The sequence below is a fragment of the Anomalospiza imberbis genome, chromosome 17, assembly GCF_031753505.1.
Source record: "Anomalospiza imberbis isolate Cuckoo-Finch-1a 21T00152 chromosome 17, ASM3175350v1, whole genome shotgun sequence".
Taxonomy (NCBI): Eukaryota; Metazoa; Chordata; class Aves; order Passeriformes; family Viduidae; genus Anomalospiza; species Anomalospiza imberbis.
In genome coordinates this window covers 14,477,813-14,498,416 of record NC_089697.1, presented here as the reverse complement: position 1 = coordinate 14,498,416, position 20,604 = coordinate 14,477,813, and the positions used below count along the sequence as shown (strand labels likewise).

The window sequence follows — 20,604 nt, the reverse complement described above, 5'->3', positions numbered from 1 at the left end:
TCAACACTAAAGGTTCATTAATGTAATTTTAAAGAGTTAGAGTCCTGCTGTTTGAGAAAAAGGAAGCAAAAGTGCAGTCCGGAGAATGGAGCGTGCTCCTGTGTTCTGCATTAGACGTGGCCATCTGAATTTGAGGGGGACCCTTGCGGCGCTTCGCGGTGGAGGCGCGCACAGCGCGGGGGCTGTCAGCGCCGCAAACCCGGCCTACTGCCAACGCCCCGCCGCCCGGCGAGCCCCGGGCTGCATTTCGGCTCTGGGCAAAGGGGAGAGGGACAACATTCAACTAGGTATGAGGCTGTTAACGGGGGGTTAATTTCTGTGCCTGAAAATGTAATTATTAGTGAGTCCTCACTAGCGTACGACTTCGGCTTTTTCAGATGTGCTCTCTCTGCACGCCTCGTTGCAGGACTGTGTGAGAGCTAACAGGGATAATGCGAATGGCGAGATACTTAGGTTAGAAGCATTATAAAACCGAGTACTCCGCCAGCGCGGCTCTCGGGCACTCACGCACAGCTCCGCTCCTGCCCGGCCCTCAGCCGCGGCTCCGCCCTCGGCTCCGCCCTCGGCTCCGCCCTCGGCTCCGCCCTCGGCTCCGCCCTCGGCTCCGCCCTCGGCTCCGCCCTCGGCTCCGCCCTCGGCTCCGCCCTCGGCTCCGCCCTCGGCTCCGCCCTCGGCTCCGCCCTCGGCTCCGCCCTCGGCTCCGCCCTCGGCTCCGCCCTCGGCTCCGCCCTCGGCTCCGCCCTCGGCTCCGCCCTCGGCTCCGCCCTCGGCTCGCGCGGCCCCGTGGGCGGGGCCAGGGCCGGGTCGAGTCACGTGACGGTGCCAACATGGCGGCGCCGTGGCGGCGGCGCGGCCGCTGAGGGAGGCGCTCCCTTCCGGGTGGTGCCGCGGGCCCCGAGTGCTCGCCCGGCTCTTGCTCCTGGCCCCCACCCCGCTCCCGGCCTCGTCATGCAGCCACCGGCTCACGAGCAGGACTCCCGCACTAAGAGCATGTTCGTGTCGCGGGCCCTGGAGAAGATCCTGGCGGAGAAGGAGGCGAAGCGGCCCCCGCACGGGCAGCTGCGGACAGCCTGCCAGGTGGCGCTGGGTGAGTCGGCCCGGCCCGGCCCGGCCCGCACGGGTCACGCGGGGCGCGGCGGTGGAGGGGCCCAGCCCTCCGGCACCTGTCCCCTCCACCTCGCGGCCCAGCAGGGTGCGGGAGATCCTCTCGGGACCTTGGAACGGAGGGACGTGCAAGTACGTGGGGAAAACCCCCGAATACCTGTTTTATTAAGTTCTGGTCTCGGTGTGAAACAGGAGGGACTTGGTCTTGCCGCTTCGGATTTGAGAAAATGAATTGCAGCTTTTGGACTAGGAAACAAGAGTTCTTAGGGCCCTCGACTTCCGGAGTCCCGGAGCTTCTCGGGTTGTTAGATCTGACCCGATCTCCGGGTCGTGTTCGGACTGGCTAAGGACTGTTAGCGTTGTGTCCAAGTACACGTATAATATCTGTGATGTTTTCAGAGCTGAAAGCGCTTTTTGTGAAACTGGTGGACTGGTCCTGACTCTGCAAGTACAAGCTTATGTAAAGGTCGCTGTGGTAAAAGTTCTGAGAACATACGGTGTGTCACAGAGAGGGAGAAGATAAACTGAGTAGAACAGTAGAGCTCTGCAGCTGGGGCTCTCTGTGGCCCTTTCTTAATTTGCAAAAGTGACACTTCTCTTTCGGTTTTGGCTGCTTCCTATCTGTATTTTCCTTTGAATTGGGAACATTTAGTGTCTGCAAGACAGAAGAAAAGACAGGTTGGGTATGTAAGGAGGCTGGGCAGGTGCAAGTTCTGTCCCAGGCAGAGTGAGCTCAAAGACATGCTGTCATTTTTATCTTCCTCCCACTTGTCTTTACTGCCAGGAGATCTGTAAGAGCTACCCGTAGTGACAGTATATCCAGAGAAGGGTAACCAGATAGAAGAGTATTTTAATTATTACTTAAAGTTGGCATTGTGGGCAGCAGAGTAACACATATGCCCCAGCAGTTAGAGACTGCTTTTCCTAATGAGTTCCTTTTCCTGAGCTCTTCCCCAGCTGTCCCCACACGCACTGAACCCATTTACAGGGCTGAGAACCTGTTTTGCTGCTACATAAATATATTGAGAGGTTGAGAAAGGGAACTTCCTTCTGAGAAGCCCGGTGAAGGTCTGTGTTTGCTGAGGCATTGCAGATGATGATTTTGAGTTGTGCAATAGCCCCTGTTGGCACCTGCCACTTGGGCTGTGGTGTGCCTGCGTGTTCTGAGGTACAGTGCGTTGGAGGGGAGCTAATGCCTGTCATGGTGCACATAATAAACTTGCTTTGAAAAGGAGCCCTTGGACTTTGCTGGACTAAAGCAGAGGTCAGCATAAAGAGATAACCTTCTGTTGACCAACTGTTAGGGGCCTGGATGTCTGTGTGGGGCCTGGGTGACTGTTACATTTGGTGAATATTACTTGATCATTTTAGGTTGCCAGTAGGAATGGGGTTTCTTTTATTTACATGTGATTTTTTTCCCCCCAAACTTTATTCTATTTTGGTTAACCCTTTTCTTTCTTTTCTCAAATGAAAAAATCAGTTTTATTTCCATATACTTAATTTTAATTAAGCATATAATTTGTATAAACTAAGACTATGACCGTTCCAAAAGTGTCAACTTAATTTTCAAGCTCTGTGCAATAGTAAATATGTGAGGAAATGTGGGAAGAATGTTACTGGCGGTCTGAAGAATTCAGGCCAAACTTTGTAACCTACAGAAGCTGTCGTGGATGAAAGAAGCTTCACTGTTGTGAATAATAAGTCCAGTTAACACTGAATAAAAATAATTCTGTTTGAAAGAAATGTAGTTACTTTATGAAAGTGGTCATTGTGTCAGCTGCACTTTTCTCCAAGTTATACTTTGAATAATGCATTTCTACTTCTTACTAAATCCCTTTTGCTGTGCAGTCTTCTCTGTGCAGTGGTGTTTTAATTGGAGCCTTGTGGCATTGTGCCAGTTATAAACCAGGAACACAGGATGGAGCATGTGTAGCTGATGTCTGTTCCTGGGACGAGGGAAGTCTAAGATGAATTTTTTTTTTTCCAGATAGGGAGAAACTGGTGTGTTCTACATCTGCCTAATAGAAATGAGCCAGTTTTTATGGTTTCTGCTATGCTGTTACTGCAGTGATGTTTCTATTACTTACCTGTGCTTTACATTTGTTGTTTGGTGAGAGAGAAAGAAGTTTCTAACTATGGGAATGATGCTTTTGTTTTCTTACATGACTTCTGTTTTGGTTTGTACCTGTAACTCCTAAGAATTTAAGTAAATTACTACTGAATGTTGCTGTCTCTCTTGTGTAGGAAGTATAGGTATTCTTTAATTCTAATTTTAATCTGCTTTAATTTTTTCTAAATTTAAATTTTTCTTACTCATTTTTCCCTGTAATTCAGTCCTTTCACTGGGCTAATACGGATCAGTTTTGGACTACAAAATACACATGACCTTGTAGAAATCAGAAGAACATAGGTGCGACTAGGACAGAAACACAAGTGTGGAGGAAAAGGAACAAAACCACTTCAGAGAGGTGTTTTTTTTGGGGTTCTTTACCTCTTTCCACACCCTCCTTTGAAATACACAGCGTTAATGTTAAGTAAGCAGAGTTTGAATAGATTCTTTCATTCACTCTTGCTTCATCAGTAGGTGTAACGGTTGTCTCCTGTAGTTGTAGTGCCAGTAAACCCCAGGAGAGACTGGGAGAAATGGAGGGTTTTAAACAGAGAAGCTCTTCTGCTCTGCTTTAGAAAAATGCGTTTTAAAGAAAATTTGTTTTCAACAGAGCATTGTATTATATAAAAATAGTTGCTTAATAAGCATTTGCATTTACATGAAGCTCCAGGTACACATGATTCTTAGTAAATCTACTGAAATTATCCTGAAAAATTTGCAGTGCAATACTGACAGTCTGTGTCCCAGCAGTTCGTATTAGACTAATGCTAATTGTGCACCTGGGTCACTCACATAAACTGTTACTCCTGCCCTACTGGGGCTGTTTTTGATGACATACTGTGCAGCCACCCTGGTTCTGCAGCCGCCTTTGATAGCCCGGGCAGCTCCACATGCATATCTTCAAGCTTTGTAAACAACAGAATTTGTTTAGTTAGCTTATTAGCAAGTTAAAATCTTTTCAACCATGCCTTCACTTAGGAATCTGGCTGTGTGTTTAGGAAGTCTCTGTGTCTGAAGGACAAATGTCCAAAATAAGTTGTGTTTCTTCGTCTGGCCGCTTGGCCAGCGTGTTCAGGAGCGCTGGGGCAGGGGCCAGGCTCTGCTCGCCCAGCCCTTTTCTGGAGGGCTCTGCAGAGGCGCGTGCGATCGATGCCTGTTGGGCTTTGCGTGGAGTCCAAAGCCCATGGGCTGGGGCAATGCGCTCGGCTTTACTGGGCTGGGGGAGGGCAGCTCTGGCTGCTCCTCCACGTGCAGTGTTGGCACTGCCGCCTGCTGCTCGGACCACGGCCCGTGTCCTTGTGCCAGCACAAGCCATTCTTTGCACGGGAGCTCGCTTACTGCCACTGACACAAACCTGACTCTAAGGCCACAGAGCAGGCGTCGAGTTGCAGGCAGACAACAAATGTCCTCTGGTTTAATGTGTACTTTTCAGTACAAGTGAACTGAACCCATCCATCTGCTAGAGAAAGGCAGATACCCAGTGTGAGCTTCATCCTGCTTTTATGGCCAGAAACTCTGGAAGAAATTGCTGTAAGGCCCTTCTTGTTCCAGGTCTGTTGCCTGCTAGGAATGCTGCTGGACATTCTTAAATGGGCAGCACAGGGGTTGAAGATGTTTCTGACTGAAGGAGGTGCCGTGGGAGAGACAGGGAGCTCTGGTAACTAAAGCACCAAGTGAGGGGTCAGCATTGTGCTGGGGTGACCAGATGTTGACCAAAATTGGGACTGTGTTCTGTAGCGGAAGGGAGTTGAGCTGTGCCCCTTACTCCTGTGACTGGAGAAAAAGAGGACCAGTGGCGGGCGGTTTCTGGAAGCCGGCAGTGTCTGGTTAGGGCTTGGCAAGCTGTTCTTGGCAGCAGACTTCAATTAGGCAACTATTTGTTTCACTCACTTGTGATGGTCAGACCACCAAATGAGTACTTCAGATGTGGAGGTTTTCAAACTGTTTTGATGTAATCAGTTTCACAAATATGCCTGCAGCTTCCTTTTGTCCTTTCATTTATTGTTTTCTGCTAGTATTATCTATTAAAATACTGTTGTGGTGAAGATGTTTTTATATGGCTTTAGAAAAGCTTTTATTATAATAAAATTGTGGGGAACTTGTTCAGGCCTTGGTTAGATATTTTTTGTTGTTGTTGTTTATAGAGTACTTCTGAGAGTTAAACTGTTGTTGCTCTAATATGGGATATTATTCTTGCATTATTTTTCCAGTGCAAGATCTATTACAAGTATCAGTAAAGTTGGGCATGATCATGTCTGCTTAAGGCTATAATCTTTGTGAGTCTTTCAATTCAACATCTTTTGTTGAATCTTTTGCAAAACAGTCAGTATGGGGGAAAATAATCTCCTTGAAAGAAAGAGAAACTTAGTGGAGTTTCTGCATTAGAAACATTTCTTCATTAAGAAAAAGCTCTGTATACCTTAGTTCTACAGGGTGTCTGAAATACAGCATTAATTATGTTTTTGCTGACCCTGGCACCCTGCTGTACTTGGGATTCTAGCTATAGCTAAAATATGCCTTTCTCTGCCAAGACCTGGAGGCAGGACTAAGCGTTCTGAAGGTGTAAAGCTACCCAAAAGACTCTGTGCTTTAAGCAGCAGTTCCTGCATGCTACAGGAATGCACTGTGCTAAAAACAAGGCAGATCAAAACAGGGACACAATATACTGGTGGGTCACATACGTTGTCAGTAGCTCTTTGGATTATAATATGGTGTTAAATATATGGAAGGTAAATAAATCAAAAGGCCTGAATTGAAATTATGCTGAACTGAATTTCTGACTAGTCACCTGATTGGTAGGCCAGCTGGATCCTGGAATGAAAAACACAGTGGTTTAAGAAGTGGTGCTGTGCAAGATTTACGTTGTCTGGCACAGAAAACCTCGGTCATTTCTTACCAACAGCCTCCATTCTGTTGTCTCCTCTCCAGTTGAAGCCTAAAGTATCAGGGGATGGTGGTGCTGGCTTTGTGCTGTCACAGAGCTGCAAAGTTCCTCCTGACCCTGAAGCCCCCAGGCCTCAGTGCTGAGTGCTGGGCTTGGCTTCTGCAGGGCTGGCAAGTGACAAGCTTTAAAACTGTTCTTTAAAGCTGCTGGATATGGTTGTTTGTGTGGTGGGCTTGAGGAGAGCTGGGCACACTGTGCACCCAGGCTCTTCCATTTTTCTGATTTCTCTGGCTGACTCTGGAGTGGATAACATTACTTCAGTCGGTGTGGCATGATTGTGTGCCATGAGAACTGAGCGATGTCAGACTGATGCTCATTAACGAGTGGATATGGCAGAGGGAACAGCAATCCTGGATGGAGCTTATCACTCACAACTTATATAGGTTTTCTCTATGTTCTGCTTCCATTTTCTCTAGCCAGTGTGGGTAGTAATTTTACAAAATCAGTACATGCTGCGAGGATTAATTCCTGTGCCATTTACTGACAAGCAGGTCTGGACAAAGCCCTGTAATCTGTTTGCTGCAGTCCCTGTTCCTTAGTGTGATTTGTGTATCGATTCTCCTGAAACAGAAGAAATTCCTGAGGTTCACAGACGGCACTGAAATCTGAGCTGTGGACATCTGACCGCAAACAATGGAGTCTCTCCAGAGTTGTGGAGTACAAGTATTGAATGAATGATCATTTTCTAATACCTGTAATTGAAACAAGATTTGTAAGCATGGTAATTTGCAGAGTCAGGGTAGTTTGCAGCATGCGCTGTAGGGTGGGATGGAAGGTTCTACTGGTGCTACAGGTGATGAGTTGTGCAGCCTTACTGTGGGTGCTTGTTTAGATCTGGATTTGTCAGCGTTCACAGTGGGTGCTTATGCTGGTCTGTACTGTGCATCGTGTTGATACCTTAGAAGTCCTCAAAGCGCCTTACTAGAATCTTTGGGATCTGCTGCTGTATACAAGAGAAGTGAGAAAGGAATTTTCTTCGCCCCTGTATTTAGTTTTATGAAAAGCTCTTTAAAAGTGTAATTAAAAAAAAAATCTGCTGGCAAAAGGAGAGAGTGCATTTGAGATTTCCTGTCTCCTGGGAGCTTGTCTAGCTGATTCCTGTTTAAGGCTTAAGACGAGCAGGCTGGCTGGCACTGCAGGTAAGGGGAAGGTTGGATGCATTGAACTCATGGCTTATGCAGTAGCTTAAAGGCTTCTGCAGGCCTGAATGCTCTGTGATGTGGACTTACTCTTGAATAGAAGTTGCATAGTATGCCTGAGAGTTCTAAAGATACCTTTTGTTGAGAAAGATACCTTTTGTTTGGAAAAAGTAGCTTTTTAAATGTAAAATTGGAGAGATACACCTTTGAATAACTGGTGAAACTCCAATCTCTGAAGCTGAGGTGTTACAGGAATGGAGTAGCAAATACTGAAGTGCAAAACTAGATTTAAACGTCTTTATTACTGTGTTATTGGTGATGATAGCTAAGGCTTGAATTTCTTTTTCTCTCTTCCAGATGAAATAAAAAGTGAGCTGGAAAAGCAAAGGTAAATTATTAATTACTCTAAACGGAAGTGTATGAAAAGAACAAATGGAATAGTTTTGTGGAAGTGTAAGAGTGTATATACATTATAGCGGTGAGTTTGTGAATACTAGTTACCCAGCTTTCTGCCAAGAACATGTGGCCTGGCCTGTGTGTTTCACTTACACAATGTTTGTGGCTGTGGATACTCAAGCCATAACTGCCAGTGAATTTCACCAGGAAAAAATTGTGAAATTTCTAGAAGGTGCCAGTTTTTTGCTTCCTTTTACTGGACTCAGTAGCCTGATAGGAAGTCATGGGGAGCAGTACATACCCTCTGTTTGATAGCATGTGCTCTTTATTACCTAGATCAAGAACACCAATTTAAATATTACGTAGCAAAAGTTTTAAAAAAGTTTTCCAGTGCTGTGCTATGATTGAAAATGAGCAAATGGGTCTCCAAATGTTTCTATTTGCTTAGTGTTCTGCTTACGGGCACTGTTTAATCCATTTTGAATAACATGGGTAGATGTATCAGTTGTGTAGGAGTTTTCCAATATTTCAGACAGTGGGACAGTGTTGGAGTATAGTGAGGGAAGAGTCAAGCTGAAGAAGATACGAAAAAGATCAGATAGACTATAAATAAATGTAAAATGGAGGTTTTGTGACTTTTAAAGAAAATCTTTGTTTAAGAAAGTATATGCAAGAAAGCTGTAGTACATTTGTATGCTGCTGTGCATTACTTAGCTTTAAATTCAGAAAAAGGAGAAAGTGTAGTTTGCTATGATATATATGCTTAGAAAAATTAATATTTCTTTGTGTCTGACCTAGAGAAGGCACTGCTGCTCCACCAAAAGCAAATTTCATTGAAGCAGATAAATATTTCCTTCCATTTGAGCTGGCCTGCCAGTCAAAGTCTCCACGCATTGTCAGTACTTCCCTGGATTGTTTACAGGTGAGTGTTGTGGGTGAGCTTGGTCAGAGCGAGATGGAGAAAGCTGCAGTGACCAGGTCTGGCACGCAGCTCCTGCAGCGAGGAGTGGCCTGGCCCGGGGTCACAACAGCCCCAGGGTCACAGCAGGCCCAGGGTCACAGCAGGGGTCACAGCAGCCCCTGCCCGGGGTCACAGCAGGGGTCACAGCAGACCCTGCCCGGGGTCACAGCAGCCCCAGGGTCACAGCAGCCCCTGCCCGGGGTCACAGCAGGGGTCACAGCAGCCCCTGCCCGGGGTCACACCAGGGGTCACAGCAGGCCCTGCCCGGGGTCACACCAGGGGTCACAGCAGCCCCTGCCCGGGGTCACAGCAGGGGTCACAGCAGCCCCTGCCCGGGGTCACACCAGGGGTCACAGCAGCCCCTGCCCGGGGTCACAGCAGCCCCAGGGTCACAGCAGCCCCTGCCCGGGGTCACACCAGGGGTCACACCAGGCTCTGCCCAGGGTCACAGCAGGGGTCACAGCAGCCCCTGCCCGGGGTCACAGCAGGGGTCACAGCAGCCCCTGCCCGGGGTCACAGCAGGGGTCACAGCAGACCCTGCCGGGGTCACACCAGGGGTCACACCAGCCCCTGCCCGGGGTCACAGCAGGGGTCACACCAGGCCCTGCCCGGGGTCACACCAGGGGTCACAGCAGCCCCTGCCCGGGGTCACAGCAGACCCTGCCCGGGGTCACACCAGGGGTCACACCAGCCCCTGCCCGGGGTCACAGCAGGGGTCACACCAGGCCCTGCCCGGGGTCACACCAGGGGTCACAGCAGCCCCTGCCCGGGGTCACAGCAGGGGTCACAGCAGACCCTGCCGGGGTCACACCAGGGGTCACACCAGCCCCTGCCCGGGGTCACAGCAGGGGTCACACCAGGCCCTGCCCGGGGTCACACCAGGGGTCACAGCAGCCCCTGCCCGGGGTCACAGCAGACCCTGCCCGGGGTCACACCAGGGGTCACACCAGCCCCTGCCCGGGGTCACAGCAGGGGTCACACCAGGCCCTGCCCGGGGTCACACCAGGGGTCACAGCAGCCCCTGCCCGGGGTCACAGCAGACCCTGCCCGGGGTCACACCAGGGGTCACAGCAGCCCCTGCCCGGGGTCACAGCAGGGGTCACACCAGGCTCTGCCCGGGGTCACACCAGGGGTCACACCAGGCCCTGCCCGGGGTCACACCAGGGGTCACACCAGGCCCTGCCCGGGGTCACAGCAGGGGTCACAGCAGCCCCTGCCCGGCATCAAACTTGGCCAGGCACTGGGCACAGGGAGGAGTGTGGCTGCCCTGCTGCAGCCCATTTGCTGGGGCTGGGGTATCCTTACACCAGGCAGTAAAGCTGCTTCGTCTGTCGTGCTCCACAAGGACTGTTACCATGGGGTTTCTTGTGGTGCCGATGTGACAGAGGATGTCGCACTCTGGGAAAGACTGGTGTTAAAAATTTTTTTGTCTGGTTATGGTATGAAGACATGGCCTGAGTTGAAAAAGCTTTTGTGTCATACTAAAATCTCTTTTGTCCACATATGTGAGCAGTCAAACTATTTGCTGGCCAGACTATAGATGGTGTTAAATTTTCACATTAAAACTGGTTAAGTGAGGTATGCTATCTAAACACACCTTTTTATGCTGCTACGCTGTGTTTTTCCTAACAGTATGTGGTCATCTAAGCTGCATTCTTTCTATCTAGAAACTCATATCTAGAAACTCTTTCTGTCTAGAAACTCATTGCATATGGGCATATCACTGGCAATGCTCCGGACAGCGGAGCTCCTGGGAAACGACTGATTGACCGAATAGTGGAAACAATTTGCAATTGCTTTCAGGGTCCTCAAACAGATGAAGGAGTACAACTGCAGATAATTAAGGTATTTTATTCAATTTATTTTGGTGCAACATTAATTTGCTTTCTCTCTCTTTCATTTTGTAACTGAAAAGAAATAAAAGCAAAATATTACTGAGGGCCCATTTGCTCCATTTCTCACATTGTCCCATGTGTCACTACATCCAGGGAGGCTGTCACCAGGGCAGAATTGGTGAGGAAAATGTACTTCCTGTTTGGAAAGCAGAATGTAAAGGAATCTTTTAAAAATGTTTGTCCTTTCTGAGATAAACCATCTTTCAGACAGCTTGGTGCTCCTCTTAGAGGTTCACTGTGCCCACCTCCATCAGGCCAGGGAATTGCTTTCAGCCCGGATAGCAGGCCCTGGAACGGGGATGCAGTGCCTTGGAATACTGTTCAAGCCTGTCTGCTCCCCTGGCCATTTTTCCAGACAGCTGCCAGTGTATGTTCTCAACAAGGCTTGGTGAAGTCCGTCAGTAGTGTGTGTTCTGGCTCTGAAATATCTTTGGGCTGCTGTAGCTGAGGTTGGAAGTTAGTGAACTTTCTAGTAGACCAACTTGACATTAGTGTAAGCCAGTTGGCTCTTGTGTGGAAATGAAGCTATGGAATATAGTAAATTTTTTGGAGGTGGAGTATCTCCCTTGGTAGAAAATTAGTTTTGATAAGACCCTCTAAGAACAGCTCAGGAGAGAGCAGAGATGTGGAAGTCCTTTTGAACTTTCTTTGATTTGAAATGTTGTTGCTTGTAAAGCCTTAGAAAAAATGTCTGTGTTTTGTAACAAACTCAGTGATTATTCTGGAAGACATGCATGAGGAGCATTGCTGCCTACTTGCTTTCATTTTTACCATGTTATGGACTTTTCTAGGCTCTTCTCACTGCAGTAACATCTCCATATATAGAAATTCACGAAGGAACAATTCTTCAAACTGTTAGAACCTGCTACAACATCTATCTGGCCAGTAAAAATCTTATTAACCAGACAACTGCCAAAGCTACCCTTACACAGATGCTAAATGTAATTTTTACAAGGATGGAAAATCAAGCTGTAAGTAGCTATTACTTTTTCTCATCTCAAATGTTTAGGCTTGCAAATGACTGAAAACTTTTTATTGTTTTTAATGAATCTGTCATTTTAGTTACATATCTGTTGATTTGTCACGTTAGAAAACCTGTCAAACTGTGCAGTGAGGCATACTGACTGAATTGAAAATAAAAGGTGACGTGCACTGCTGATAACAAGGTTTCACACCATAGCTTCTGCCAAATGGCATTGGATAAACAAATGATGCTTTTCAAATAAACTTGACATGTATCTTTTTAATCTCACTGGCCAAGTGACTGTAGTTTCACTGATTCCTGCTAAGACGTGAGTTCACAAAGGAACGTCAGTCATCATAGACAGGATTTCCCTCAGTGTATTTTGTGCTTAGATGAATCTTTCCATATGTGTTTTCCAAGCTGCAGGAGTCCAGAGAAGCAGAGCGGGCGCAGAAGCCGCAGTCCCCCGCGGTGGCGGGGTCGCGGTCCCCACGGCCGGGGCAGCGGCAGCAGACCTCCTGGGGAGGCAGAGCTGGCACCGCCGGCTCCATGCTGGCCAACGGGGAGCCCGGTCCTGGAGAGCCCGGTCCCGGGGAGCTGCAGCGGGCCCCTGCCCTGCGGGCGGCAGGTGAGCACAACGCGGGGTCTGTTGCTTTCACTCACAGCCAGCCTGTTGAAAAGTGCTCTTGTGTCGGAGTCCAGGACATCCCTCTGGCTGCCCTGGCTGTCTCCAGACCCTGGCAGGGGCTCGGAGACCCTGGCAGAAAGTCAAAAACACCTGTGGCTTTGATTTTAGCCTGTGGAAAAAACTGCCAACTCTGTATGAGGAATTACAAGCCACAAGGATTTTAGTAGTGTGATATTTGAACTAACACAGGGTGGAAAAGTAGAATTTTAGTGTTTTTAGAATATAATTCAAGGGGTCAAGATGGAGGAATTTGGGCGTGTCCTATCCTTCTTTTCCTTCTTCTTGTCCTCCGTGTCTTGGTGTGATGGTGACACTTTTCTATTGGTTTAAGGTAGAGATGCACTGTCCAACATAGGTGTTAGATATTGGTGCATTGTTATAAACAGAATATACATAACTTTTGATATAAAAGGTAAACACCACCCGACAGGGCAGGGCAGACTGCCATGGCTTCCTTTCTGGACAGAGCTCGGCAGGTCAGAGAAAGAATGTTCTAGATAAGGAAAAATAAACAACCTTGAAAGCGCAATCGGACACATTCCAGGCTCCTTCTTTGGCTGCTTCGGGCTGGGAAGCAAAGACTCTTCACGATCTCGGGGTCACCCTGACCTTCAGAAGCCCAAGAAATCGACACTCTTGGAGGAGCAGTGATGGGGTGACTGGCTCCCTTGGCTCTCCTCAGTAGACTTTCAGAGCGTGCTGCCATCCTTGGCTTGTGTCCACACTGTGACTGCTGCAGAAAGGTTCCTGTTCTCCCTAGAATTCCAGTTAAACCATGTGTACTTTAACTGTAGAGGATTGTAATGGAATTTGACTTGAATAGGTTGATAAAGGGGAAGGAAAGGAAGAGAGTTGTCATGGTATGTGGGATGTGACAGAAACGCTCTCAGGTAACTGAAGTCCTGTGGTAAAAATGGTGCGTATTATGAAGACCGTATCATCAGCACATACTGCATCCAAATTAGGAATGTTTGTAACAGTTGATAAATAAAAATGACAAAATAACTGCATTAAAAATATCAGTGCTTTGATTCAAACAACATAAATAACATCAATGAGTATTTTTTAATGACTTCTCACAAATTACTTTCAATGAGAGCTGCTGAAGAAAACTGATAAGTTTTTATTCTTCTGCCTTCTTCCTGTCTTTCCTTTTAATCTTCTTCCTGAACAAAAATACTAAATTAAAAATTCTCTCTGTGTTTCATTAGAGGAAACAATTGATGGAGGAAAGGAAATGGTTCAAGGCATCTTGGAAGATGTGGTGGAGTCAGCTGTGAAAGGTAGTAAAGTCTTCTGAAGTAAAATAGTTCTATATTTATCAATTATAGAAGCATGGCAGTAATTTTTGTTACTAAGTATCTTGACAAGAACACCTACTAAGGCAGCAAGAACATGTTTTGATTGTATCACCATATTCTTTTGCTGGTAGCTGAGAAACTTTCTAGTTTACCAGTGCTACTTCTGTGCCACTCGGTGGTAGAGCTTCTCAAAGTCATGGGATAGAAAACTCTTGCATGATTTTAATCATCTTTCCATTTTCCCCTTTAGTGGCTGAAGAAAAGCAGGTAGCAGAACCTGTCAAGGCTCTGCCTGCATTAGAGGCTGCAGATACTTTCCTTTCTGGCTCTAGCAGTGAAAATGTACAAACAAATGGGATTCCAGATGATGGGCAGTCTGTTTCCTCCACTGATAATCTGGTAAATAACTGCACTGGATGCCAATATACATCTACAAAAGAATAAATGTTTTTATTGTGACAACTAATAAAGTGGGATTTGGCAGAAGAAAGGGACAGAAACTCAGTGTATGTGTCCTGCTCAGGTTCAAAAAGGAAGCAGCAGCTTCAATTTAAGCATATATCGAAAATACCTGTCCTAAAATTGATTATATTAGTTGTATTTTAATACAGAGTGGGGACAGAGGTAAAGGGTCAGTCAACATGTGTAAAAAGATCCAGATCCCTTGTAATCCTGTTTAGGTTTAGTTTAAACTGCAGCTGATTCTCGGAGGAGCTGTGGGATCTCCTAATTGCTCTGTTTCTTTGCTCTCTTCACTGAGAGTCTGTGTTGTGTTTCTTACTCTCAAGGAAACGGATGTATCTGGACATCAAGCTGCTGCCAGATTTTCCCATGTTCTACAAAAGGATGCCTTCCTTGTGTTCAGGTCATTGTGCAAGCTCTCCATGAAACCGCTGGGGGAAGGACCACCAGATCCCAAGTAATGTGGTTGGATTTATTATTCTGTCCTCTCCTGGTAGCTTTTGGAGACAGTTAAGTTGCTGCTGTATAGTTAAGCAGGTGTTCAAAATCCACTCGTCAGGCCCTTAGTTTAGTTGGCTTGATGAATCTAGGATTGAAAATAGCTTCAAATTATTAAAAATTCAATACTTGAGATTTTTGGGTTTTGTATAATAGGCTTATTAATCTTACCAGTTGGAGTGGCCTCAACTGTAGTATTTGTGAAGCTTTCGGTGGGAGTGTGGGGAAGTGCTTAAGAAGCACAGAGTTGCATTTATTAGGCTAGTCTAAGGTGTTAATATTACTGAAAAAAATTCTAATTTGGATGGTAGAAGTTCAAAATTCACTTGGCTGATTTCCACCCCTCTTGCCCCCTGCAATTAAATGAATCAAAATAGCAGTAATTTCTTCCTGATGTAGAAGAAATGCTACAGTGCTAACGTCAAATGCAAGTATATACTAAGAAAATATAGAAATACATTTAATGTTGATTTTTTTTCTAGATCCCATGAATTGCGTTCCAAGGTTGTGTCTCTCCAGCTGCTTCTCTCAGTGCTGCAGAATGCTGGTCTAGTTTTCAGGACACATGAAATGTTCATCAATGCAATCAAGCAGTATCTTTGTGTAGCATTATCTAAAAATGGAGTCTCTTCTGTTCCTGATGTGTTTGAGCTCTCTCTTGCCATCTTCCTCACACTGCTTTCAAATTTTAAGACCCATTTAAAAATGCAGATTGAGGTGAGAGACTTTTAATCTATAAATTTCATATGCTCTAGTTCTCAAAATACTGTTCTCAAGGTAAAAAGACAGCTGGAGCTTCCATTTTAATGTCTTAGTTTGGTTTGCTTACTAAACTAATATATTACTACTGTATCCAAATTCTAATATGCATGAAATATTACTCTTCAAGAGGAATTACTGAACAGATGAATCTGTACATTTGATGTGGTTCAAATAAGTTTCAGATCATCAAGTCCTTAATCTTATTTATTTTGCAGGTGTTCTTCAAAGAGATCTTCCTGAATATTCTAGAGACTTCTTCAAGTTCCTTTGAACACAAATGGATGGTGATTCAGACTTTAACTAGAATTTGTGCAGGTATTTCCACTGTGTAAAAGAATCACTTCTTCGGGCAGCAGATGAAAATTATTTTGAAAAGAAATGGCACATACAATGTTTAAGTATGAAAATTTGAATTTGATCCTAGAATGCTTGAGTTAAATGTCTGGATTCATCTGCAGTACCTGGTCCAACTGGCTGATTCCTTTTAAAAATTCTATTGCACAGAATCCTAATACTGCCATTTCCTTTTATTTTCCAGATGCCCAGTGTGTAGTGGATATTTATGTTAACTATGATTGTGATTTAAACGCTGCTAATATATTTGAACGCCTTGTAAATGATTTATCCAAAATTGCACAGGGACGAAGTGGGCATGAGCTGGGAATGACACCTTTACAGGTAAGGAAAACAGCTTTGAAGATAAGGAACTATTGTTTCATAAACAGTGCTATCTTTGCATCGTTACAGATACTTCCAGAGGTTCATGTTGTCTGTAACCCATTGATGTTACTTACATTTTATTAGTTTGATAATTTGCAATTGGACACTGAAGCAGTGCCATTAATTACTTGGTGATTTTGCTGCCTGTTTGCATTGTGAGACCAGGCTGGTTCTGGTCTCTTTAGTTTGACTGGCAAGGGAGAGAGGACCAAATGAGCCTTCCTCTGCCCCAGTTAAATTACTTCCTTTCTGGAGTGCATAAAGCAGTGGTACTGTCTGTGGGGTTTGTTTTGCACAGACTTTATGCCATATTTCCACCATAAGCATTTTATTTTTAAGATTATACTTTTCCAGTCTTTAGAGGGAGACTGTTGTAGAGACTGTTCAGCACAGTTTGTTGGTTGGTTTGATTTTCCTTTTTTTATGTTATTTTTCTTCTTCATGTTTTAGGAACTAAGCCTGAGGAAAAAAGGACTTGAATGTTTGGTTTCTATTTTAAAATGTATGGTAGAATGGAGCAAAGACCTTTATGTGAACCCCAATCATCAGACTAGCTTGGGTAAGATTGTTTCTGTATGGAGAGACTGATTTATTTAATCAGTTCATTCTTGTGTTTGTTCACTGCTTAGAAGCTATTCAGAAGTATGGGTGCCAGGTTTGTATCTAAACAATTTGTTTACACAAGTGAGGTATTTTACAAACAGCTGTTGGTGCTGCTGTAGTAACTGATTCTCCAAGTGTCTGGTTTGAATAACCAGGTTCTGTTGATGAGCTTTAGCCAGGCCCTTGTCTGCTATAAAGGCTGACGTAGAACAAGACATGCGACCAGTCTTGGAGTTACTAAGTTGAAGTACTGGAATTTCTCCATAGATGCTGCTGCTTTTCTGCCTTTTGTTGGATTATTTTAGAATTGCATCAATAGAGCATCTTCATGTAGTGTAGTGCAGACTGCCAAAAAGTATACATGGTAAAATAAGAATATTAACTCCCAGATTTCTGCTTAAAAGTTCTGTAACTTAAAAGCTCTTGACTGAACAAGGATAAGTTAAATCTCACCTTGTTTGTAAATAGGTTCATATAAACCATCTGAACAGGAAATGGCTGAAGGTAAATGCCTGGACACTGGAGGGAGACGGAGTAGTGTCAGTTCCTTGGACTCCACTGTATCGTCAGGAGTCGGAAGTGTTGGTACCCAGACTGCTGTCCCAGATGATCCAGAGCAATTTGAAGTCATCAAGCAACAAAAGGAAATAATTGAACATGGGATAGAACTGTAAGCCCAGTATGACAGGAAAACCAAAGTTCACTTTAAATAAAATGTGTTGTTTCTTATGGTCTCACAGTCACACCTGTAGGGACACTTACAAATTAATATTAATGCTGAAGACTGTTGCCTGCTGTTGTGAAAAACCACTGCAGGGGGCTGCTATAGTTAAAAGGAATTTCATAAAATCCTGTGTGGGGTGGAAGGGGTTTTCACAGCTTTCCTTTTTGCTGGCTCAGCTCCACAAGAGTGTGTATGTCTAGAGAGAAATTGGTTTGAGGGACATAGTTGTCTTGGAGCTCTAACATGATTTGTTGTTCTTTATTGAAATAGTTTGAAGAATTAAATTGTTGTGCAGCTATGCTTTACTTCTTCTTCATTAATTTGAAGCTCTGCATGTCTGTAAATGCTAGAAAAGGTTTTGAACCACAACATTTTTAACATTTCATGTAAAGTGTCAAATTTTTCATGTTCAAAAAGGTGAGTTTTGGAGTTTTTCAGCAATAACTTCTAAGGTTATCAGCAACTTAATGTACCTTATAAGGTGGAGCCTATGGTGTGATACAGGTAATAGATTTGTTGCACATTCTTTAACTTTTTTTCTAACTAGAAAGAAAAGACTTGGAGCCACAGCACAGAATCTTTGATTTATGAGGACTCTGTAAAACTCAGATTTTATAGTCTGTGATATTTTTAATTGTATGTCAGTTTTCCCATGTTTTTGTCTGAATAGGTTTAATAAAAAGCCAAAGAGAGGAATACAGTATCTACAGGAGCAGGGAATGCTTGGCACTACAACAGAGGACCTGGCACAATTCTTGCACCAAGAGGAACGCCTGTGCTCTGTAAGATTATGTGCAGCACAATTAATACCCTTGCCCCTGTACCTTTAGCCCTGTCCCTGGTATCTGTGTGCCCCTGCTCTGGAGTTCATATCGTAGAGAAATGAACGTGCAAGGCTCCTCATGGACACGCCTAATGCCACAGCTACCTGCTGCTTACTTGCTGTCCCAGGCTTCTCAGTAAAGGACTGTGTTACGGTGAAGTGCTGGAGGGTTCCCCATCAATGGAATGTGCATTTTGTCTGTCCCTGGAGGCTGCAGGGAGACCGAGCAGTGTCAGTTGCTGGCAGTCCCTTGCCAGCAAGGGAGGATCATGTGCTGCAGTGGCAAAGCATTCTCTGCTGCGTGTGCAGCTGGGCACAGTTCAGCTTTCCTTGGCTCTGCAGTAATGCAGATCTTGCCTTTGGCAGTGAGGGAGGCAGGAATATGCAGACTGAGGGGGCATATCTGGGACCCCTGTCCCTCCCTCAGCTGCTCTGCCCACGCGGCTGCATGTCAGCTTTACAGAGCTGACAGCTGTGCAGCTCTTGGCACAGAAACCCTCTTGCAGAGCTGGCACTTGGATTGCACTGTAATAACTGTCTCTTGTGTTTTTTAGACTCAAGTAGGGGAATTTCTTGGGGAAAGCAGCAAGTTTAACAAGGAAGTGATGTATGCCTATGTAGACCAACTTGATTTCTGTGGAAAAGACTTTGTCTCTGCTCTGCGTATATTTCTGGAAGGTTTTCGTCTGCCAGGTGAAGCCCAGAAGATTGATAGATTAATGGAGAAGTTTGCTGCTAGATATATTGAGTGCAACCAACGGTAATTCAAACCCTTTGTATCAGATCAGTGCCCAAAGAACATTCCCTGGCTGTACTGTTGTGTGGCCCTTAGGGGCAGGGGATTGATTAAGCTCATACCAGGCCAGGAACTTTTGCAGGTTTGTGTGAGGAGGAGATCTTGCAGCTGATATTGGATAGGAACGATACTGATGCTGTCATTTCCTTAAATCCCACGTACTTGCTAAAAGGAATTACTGGAAAAGGGAAGCCCTAAGTATGTTAAAATCCAACAGCTAATACAGAGACACTTTCAGACAAATGTACATCAGTCAAGTATAAAAGACTGTATTAAGCAGTAGAAATGGCTAGAATTAAAAAAAAAATCATGACATAAACAACTAATAGCATGTTACAATGCTTTTTCTTGCCTGTTAGATGTGGAACAAAATGTGTATATGTTATTTGATACCAAACAGGCAAAGTTGCTATTGTTCCTAGTGCAATAGACACTGAAGTTTAGTCAGGCTTAATTAGCTCCCTTTCCTTAGTCCAGCTGGTGTATCAGTGGGTTGGTTTTGTATCAATCTTTATGAAACTCTGAGTAAAAAATAAGCTGTCATTTAACTTTTTTAAGATTATACATTATTGTTCTTTGGGTAATCGGTAGGGAATGTACTTGAAAATCTCAGTCTATTTTTCAATATTGCAAAAATGATGCACTCTCCCCCCACTTTTTAATTTGTGTTTTAAACTGCATTTCTAATGGTTAGCTTCAGTCTTTGTTGGCTTTTTGGTTGAATCCACAGCACTTCTGGGTATTTTTCTTGCATATGGAACTAGAGCTAATGGATTGAGGAATTGAGAGTCCCTTAACCTGTTTTGTTTTTTCCTCCCTCAGGCAAACACTCTTTGCTAGTGCAGACACTGCCTATGTTTTGGCATACTCCATTATAATGCTGACTACAGACTTGCACAGTCCACAGGTAGAAATTTTAAAAATCCCAACTTACAGAAGTCCAAACATCCCTGGATCTTGCATTCAAAATCTGATATCCGACTTATTCCTTCTTACAGGTAAAAAATAAAATGACAAAGGAGCAGTACATTAAAATGAATCGAGGAATCAATGACAGTAAAGACCTGCCAGAAGAGTATTTATCCACAATCTATGAAGAAATAGAAGGAAAGAAAATTGCGATGAAAGAGACAAAGGAATATGCAATTACAACCAAGTGTAGTAAACCAAGTAAGAAGGAGCTAGAAACTGGGAAGACCACAGTGCTCTTGAACTGTGGCAGGAACTAAGGGATGGCACAGTGGTGTGCAGAGTCCTTGTGAAAATGCCTTGGGGCAATACATAAAGTACACTTGGCATGGTTGATAGAGGTATATGGAACGAAACTGGCTCAGTTACAACTTAACACTGCCTTCTGTGGTGGGAGCAGCCTTGTAGGTGCCTCTGGCACCACTGCAGAGCAGCACTAGAAACCAGATCACGAGTGTGAGGAGTAACTCGAGGGGAACTCACTTTGCAATTAATTTGTTTTTATGTGCTAGACAACGAGTGAGGGCTTGATTTGAGCTGGTTTTTTGTCTCTCCATAGTTCAGTGTCTGGGAGGTGTCACAGTCCTTGTGATAGTGTTTGAAAATCAGAGAGATTAGAGATTTTGTCATAGTCACGTCTCCTTATCCAGACCAAATGAGGGCTTCTTTGTGTAGCATGCAGTAGAAACCAGTATCCCCAGCTGTACCCTACACTTTTACTCAGAATAGCTGGTACTAATTTAAT

General features: G+C 44.9%; 1 protein-coding gene across 2 annotated transcripts in view; it reads left to right on the top strand.

Annotated features, from left to right (window-relative positions):
* Window positions 1-902: 902 nt before the first annotated feature.
* ARFGEF2 (ADP ribosylation factor guanine nucleotide exchange factor 2) overlaps window positions 903-20,604 on the top strand; it is a 36,588-nt gene continuing 16,886 nt past the window's right edge. Inside the window, exons 1-18 of one of the 2 annotated variants that reach the window (XM_068208117.1) lie at window positions 903-1,087; window positions 7,655-7,685; window positions 8,492-8,615; window positions 10,353-10,499; window positions 11,341-11,520; window positions 11,940-12,141; window positions 13,413-13,484; window positions 13,753-13,901; window positions 14,291-14,421; window positions 14,945-15,179; window positions 15,440-15,539; window positions 15,763-15,902; window positions 16,395-16,503; window positions 17,016-17,217; window positions 17,942-18,053; window positions 18,649-18,854; window positions 19,713-19,797; window positions 19,889-20,060. In XM_068208117.1, the coding sequence (XP_068064218.1) occupies window positions 949-1,087; window positions 7,655-7,685; window positions 8,492-8,615; window positions 10,353-10,499; window positions 11,341-11,520; window positions 11,940-12,141; window positions 13,413-13,484; window positions 13,753-13,901; window positions 14,291-14,421; window positions 14,945-15,179; window positions 15,440-15,539; window positions 15,763-15,902; window positions 16,395-16,503; window positions 17,016-17,217; window positions 17,942-18,053; window positions 18,649-18,854; window positions 19,713-19,797; window positions 19,889-20,060 (2,536 nt within the window). In that variant the 5' untranslated portion in view covers window positions 903-948. Of the gene's footprint in view, window positions 1,088-7,654; window positions 7,686-8,491; window positions 8,616-10,352; window positions 10,500-11,340; window positions 11,521-11,933; window positions 12,142-13,412; window positions 13,485-13,752; window positions 13,902-14,290; window positions 14,422-14,944; window positions 15,180-15,439; window positions 15,540-15,762; window positions 15,903-16,394; window positions 16,504-17,015; window positions 17,218-17,941; window positions 18,054-18,648; window positions 18,855-19,712; window positions 19,798-19,888; window positions 20,061-20,604 lie in introns of both variants that reach the window. The other variant, XM_068208116.1, reaches the window with a different exon arrangement.